This window comes from Mauremys mutica, chromosome 13, assembly GCF_020497125.1.
Source record: "Mauremys mutica isolate MM-2020 ecotype Southern chromosome 13, ASM2049712v1, whole genome shotgun sequence".
Taxonomy (NCBI): domain Eukaryota; kingdom Metazoa; phylum Chordata; order Testudines; family Geoemydidae; genus Mauremys; species Mauremys mutica.
In genome coordinates, this window is record NC_059084.1 from 53,731,119 (window position 1) to 53,736,713 (window position 5,595).

At 51.6% G+C, this 5,595-nt stretch overlaps 1 gene segment (V, D, J or C); it reads right to left on the reverse strand.

Moving 5' to 3' along the window:
• Window positions 1-3,967: 3,967 nt before the first annotated feature.
• LOC123347969 lies at window positions 3,968-4,860 on the reverse strand. The segment is given in 2 exon segments: window positions 3,968-4,435; window positions 4,739-4,860. Coding segments are annotated over 2 exon segments (417 nt in total).
• Window positions 4,861-5,595: the final 735 nt, after the last annotated feature.

Genomic DNA, 5,595 nt, shown 5'->3' on the forward strand with positions numbered 1-5,595 from the left:
GTGGCATCATCAGGGATACTGTTCCTGACAGCTTGTATTCCATCAGCGTGTGGGATGTTGGTGTAGAGAGCCTCTACATCCATGGTGGCCAGGATGGTGTTTTCTGGAAGGTCACCAATGCATTGTAGTTTCCTCAGGAAATCAGTGGTGTCACGGAGATAGCTGGGAGTTCTGGTGGCATAGGGTCTGAGTAGAGAGTCCACATATCCAGACAGTCCTTCAGTGAGAGTGCCAATGCCCGAGATGATGGGGCGTCCAGGATTTCCAGGTTTGTGGATTTTGGGCAGTAGATAGAATAGCCCTAGTCGGGGCTCTAAGGGTATGTTGATTAGTTCCGGTGTTGGTGTAGGGAGTGTCCTGAGTAGATGGTGCAGTTTCTTAGTGTATTCCTCAGTGGGATTTGAGGGAAGTGGCCTGTAGAATTTGGTGTTGGAGAGTTGTCTGGCGGCCTCCTTTTGGTAGTCAGACCTGTTCATGATGACAACAGCACCTCCTTTATAAGCCTCTTTGATTATAATGTCAGGATGGTTTCTGAGGGTGTGGATGGCATTGCGTTCTGCACGACCCCACACTTGACCCCACACTTTCACAGGCCTTGGGTGGCAGGCCAATCCTCGCCTACAGACAACCTGCCAACCTGAAGCATATTCTCACCAGTAACTGCACACCGCACCATAGTAACTCTAACTCAGGAACCAATCCATGCAACAAACCTCGATGCCAACTCTGCCCACATATCTACACCAGCGACACCATCACAGGACCTAACCAGATCAGCCACACCATCACCGATTCATTCACCTGCACGCCCACCAATGTAATATATGCCATCATATGCCAGCAATGCCCCTCTGCTATGTACATCGGCCAAACTGAACAGTCTCTAAGGAAAAGGATAAATGGACACAAATCAGATATTAGGAATGGCAATATACAACAAACCTGTAGGAGAATACTTCAACCTCCCTGGCCACACAATATCCCTTTGGGGGGAGGGATAGCTCAGTGGTTTGAGCATTGGCTTGCTAAACCCATGGTTGTGAGTTCAATCTTTGAGGAGGCCACTTAGGAATCTGGGGCAAAAATTGGTCCTGCTAGTGAAGGCAGGGGGCTGGACTAGATGACCTTTCAAGGTCCCTTCCAGCTCTAGGAGATTGGTATATCTCCAATTATTACCTATTACTTAATAGCAGATCTTAAGGTGGCCATCCTGCAGCAAAAAAACTTCAGGACCAGACTTCAAAGAGAAACTGCTGAGCTCCAGTTCATCTGCAAATTTGACACCATCAGCTCAGGATTAAACAAAGACTGTGAATGGCTTGCCAACTACAGAACCAGTTTCTCCTCCCTTGGTTTTCACTCAACTGCTAGAACAGGGCCTCATCCTCCCTGATTGAACTAACCTCGTTATTTCTAGCTTGCTTCTTGCTTGCATATATAAACCTGCCCCTGGAAATTTCCACTACTTGCATCCGAAGAAGTGGGTATTCACCCACAAAAGCTCATGCTGCAAAACGTCTGTTAGTCTATAAGGTTCCACAGGATTCTTTGCTGCTTCTACAGAACCAGACTAACACGGCTACCCCTCTGATACTTTCCTGACCCAGTATCTAAATAGCTAGCTAGATTTCCTGCTTCATGTCTGTCTATGCATCCATTTAGCCACCCTGCCCGCTGCTTTGTCAATCCCTCCCTCTTGCTGCACTATCTGTCTGTGCTGACACTCATCTCCATAGCATGTGAGTGGGGATAGTAAAATCAATTCACACTTAGCCAGAGGTGAAAGTAAGCTGGTCCGGTCTGGTCCGGTATACTGGCAAGAGCCAGTACACCGTGTCGGACCGCACTGGCTTCTGCGGCAGGGATTTAAAGGGCTCTGGGCTCCCTGCCGCATCGGGCAGCCCAGAGCCCTTTGAATCCCGCCCGCAGCTCCGGCGGCCGGGCTAGGGCCGGGATTTAAAGGGCTCAGAGCTCCCCACCACTGCGGGCAGCACAGAGCCCTTTGAATCCCGCCCGCAGCTCCGGAGGCCAGGCTGGGGCCGGATTTAAAGGGCTCAGACCTCCCTGCAGTGGCGGGAGCTCCGGGCCCTTTAACTTCCGGCCCCAACCTGGCAAGGTTCAGGGTTTCCTGCAGCCACAGGAGCTCCGGGCCCTTTAATTTGCCCCTGAGCCCTGGGGGCTCCCAGCCACCTCTGCAGCTGGAAGCCCTAGGTTGATTTAAAAGCCCTGGGGCTCCCAGCCACAGCTGGTGCCCCACGGCCCTTAAATCTTGAAAGGCCCCGCCCCATCCAGTTGAGGTCATGCCTCTTCTGGATGAGGCCACGCCCTCTCAGGACTCCAGCAGTACCGGTAAGTCCTGTAAGTTACTTTCACCCCTCCACTTAGCCCCCGAGGGGTCTACAAATCTTTGCACATGCGCACACCCTCTCCTCCCTGAAAGGCTGCAGTGGATTTTGGACTAGTGCAAGTACACAGCTGAGGGCCCAGGCTGGAGAAGCGGAGAGAACGATAATGGTGTCCAAGAACATGGTGAAGGAATCTCCCTGTTCAGAGCCACCCATGATCCTTAATATCATGAACTGTGGGGAGCTGCCTGGGAATTGCTGGTAGCAATGGATGCTCTGCTCTCTCCCTGGTAACTGGAGCTGAACGTACTCTCCCTCGCTGAGTGACGGTGTATGGGCCGCCGGCCGCCGTGGGGGAGACAGGGCGAGGGAGGCCAACGGAGGTCATGCCCAGGGATGGGCGGGCATTTGGCTGGAAGTCCCCTTACAGTGGAGGGCTGGAGATGAGTCAGCAGGAAACAGATGGAGTTTTACAAACTGCACGTGTCTCTGTTGTGCTCAGTAGAGCTGACACGAAGAGATGGGACTGACAGAAACACAGTTCTTTGCTTTTAAATACCAAGTGACGCCAAACTCTCTAAAATCCTGCCTGAGGGTGAGGGGGGAAGTGTGTGTGTGAGAGAGAGAATAACAAAGACTGAGTACAAAAGGGTGTAATACCTGGCAGCAGAAGGAAGTTCATGGGTATTGTGGGGTCTTTCAGACCCCGGAAGGACTGGGTCCCTTTGCCGAGATCTACGTCTGACACAGGAAATTCTCTGGGTGTGGGATGCATTCTGGGGGCCAGGCTGTTTATCCAGGAATGTGGCGTGTTGTTGTTGTAGCTGTGTGGGTCCCACGCTATTGGAGGGACGAGGTGGGTGAGGTCACATCTTTTATTGGACCAACTTCTGTTGGTGAGAGAGACGCTTCCCAGTGGAAGAAGAGCTCTGTGTAGCTGGAAAACTTGTCTCCCCAACAGAAGTCGGTCCAATAAAGGATGTTATCTAAGAGTGTCCATGGATCTGTCTCTGAGATTAAATGTGTGTGTGTCATCGTGTGTATGAATAGAGAGCTATATTTCTTAGTGTGTATGAAGGGCTAGGTATGTCAGAGAGTGTGCCTATGTGTGTGTGATTCAATGTGTGGGTTTATGGCTGTATGTTAGAATCTGTCTATGTGTGTGAGATATTTTGTGTGTGTGTGTGAGTGAGTGAGAGAGCGAGAGAGAGAGGTGAGTGTGTATGTCTGTGCAAATGTATCTGTGTATGTGTATGTCAGGTTGTATGTGAGAATGCTTGTGTGTGTGTGTCAGTGTGCCATTGTGTGTGTGGCTGTATGTGAGAATGTCTGTGTGCATGTTACCAGTCTGAAAGTGTCTGACCTGAATAAGAGGGAAAATCACATGGGAATTACTGAGTTACCGGATTGTCTCCCCAGAGAATGCTTCCCCATCTGCTAGTGATGTGGGGCAAGGAAGCTATTTTTTATATAAAACCACCTGATCCAGGCAATTGGGGAAAGCAAAAAGGTCTATAATTTTCCAGGTGTTTCTCCAAGATTCTTCCTTAAATTACTGACTCCTCTTCTCTTCTCTCCCCTTTATTCTGTTCACATCACTTCCGTTCCGGTCCGTTCCCGTGTGTTCTCTTCTGTTCCATTCTATTCTTATTGCCTCTCGCCAACTCTGTTCTACTTTCCTTTCTTCTCTCTGTGCACATATCCGCTGTTCTATTCTAACTTCTCCTTGTCTCCTCTCTCGGGTCCATGTGCCCTGCCCCCACCCAGGGTTTTGTGACGGGCTGCCTGTGCTCCCCTAGCACTGTGCTCCAGCGCGCACAGATACACAGCAGAGTCTGCCAGGCGACTGCTGTTCAGGTACAAGAAGCTGCTTTTGGTTTTGGTGTCCAGGCTCATGGTGAAATTCTCTCGGGTGTCTCTGCCGCTAGAGGACAGGAGCGCCAGGATCCGCGGCTGGCCCCCCTGGGGCTGGCGGTACCAATGCACGCTGTACTCGGTGCCCGTGTAGGAGCAGTTGAGCTGGATGGGTTCTCCTTCATTGGCAGCGACCTGGGACGGCTCCTGGGTCACCGTGTATTGGGCCAACGCACCTGGGGGGAGGAGGTTGGTTTTAGTCCAGGTTTTCTTGCTCAGCAGTGACAGGAAAATACATGCACCTCTGTGCAGACAAAGGAGAAAACAAGCAAACAAAAATCCACCTTTCCCTCTGTACTGTCTGCCTGTCTATCCATCCACCCTTCCCTCTGCCCATCCTCCCCTCTGCACTGTCCATCTGTCTACCCACGGGCGCCCATCCCCGTGGTATTGGAGCGCCTTTCTTTCAGAAAAGCCATTCCCCAACAGCCTGGAAATCCCAACCCGTGGCGCCCTGCTCAGAGCAGAGCCTCGAATACCTGGAGCCAGCACCAGCAGCAAAGCGGCCAGGCTCATTGTCAGGGACTCAGCCGCAGAATGAAGTGGCTGCAGCTGAACCTGGATGAGGTGAAGCTGTGACACCGCTCAGCCTCCAGGGGTGGCCTTCAGGCTGCAAGCAACTCGGTACATTTACCCTGTTCAAGTGGGTGGGGGAGGGAAAGGGTTTTCCTTCTGAGAGCACTGGGCCTGGTCCTCCACTGGTGCAAATTAATTGGGTTCCATCAGAGTCATTGGGCTGGTTCCCCAGCTGGAGAAAACTGGCCACAGTTCCACTGGAGACCATGGGCAGATCCATAGCTGATGTAAATCAGTGGAGCCGCATTTAAATCCGGGGCAGCTGGTCCGGTTTCTACCAATTAAGGCTCTGTCCCTATAATTCATGGGTTTTCCTCTCTGTTGTGCTCTCCTGGGTTAAGCAATATTTATGTAGCGGGCGCACACCGACATCAAGGAAGCAAAAAGATGGTTATAAGCCACTGGCCGAAGTGGGTAACACGGCGATGCGCCAGCCTGTCTCACTAGCAGGCACAGAAAATTGTATCAGGATTTTTTTTTAAAAGATGAGGGGAAGCGAATGCAAACAGAATCAAACGCCGATTGATGCAGCTGTAAGTGGTTGGAGTGGAATAGCCACTAAGTGGCACAGAAGTTGAGGAATATGAAGACGCCTGATGTTACCTTAAGGCAGGGGCAGGAAAACTTTTTGGCCTGAGGGCTGCATTGGGTTTCCTAAATTGTATGGAGGGCTGGATAGGGGAGGGGGTCGTGGCCCAGCCCCCACCTCCTATCTGCCCCCCTGACTCCTGTCCCATCAACGGCCCCTCTGGGACCCCTG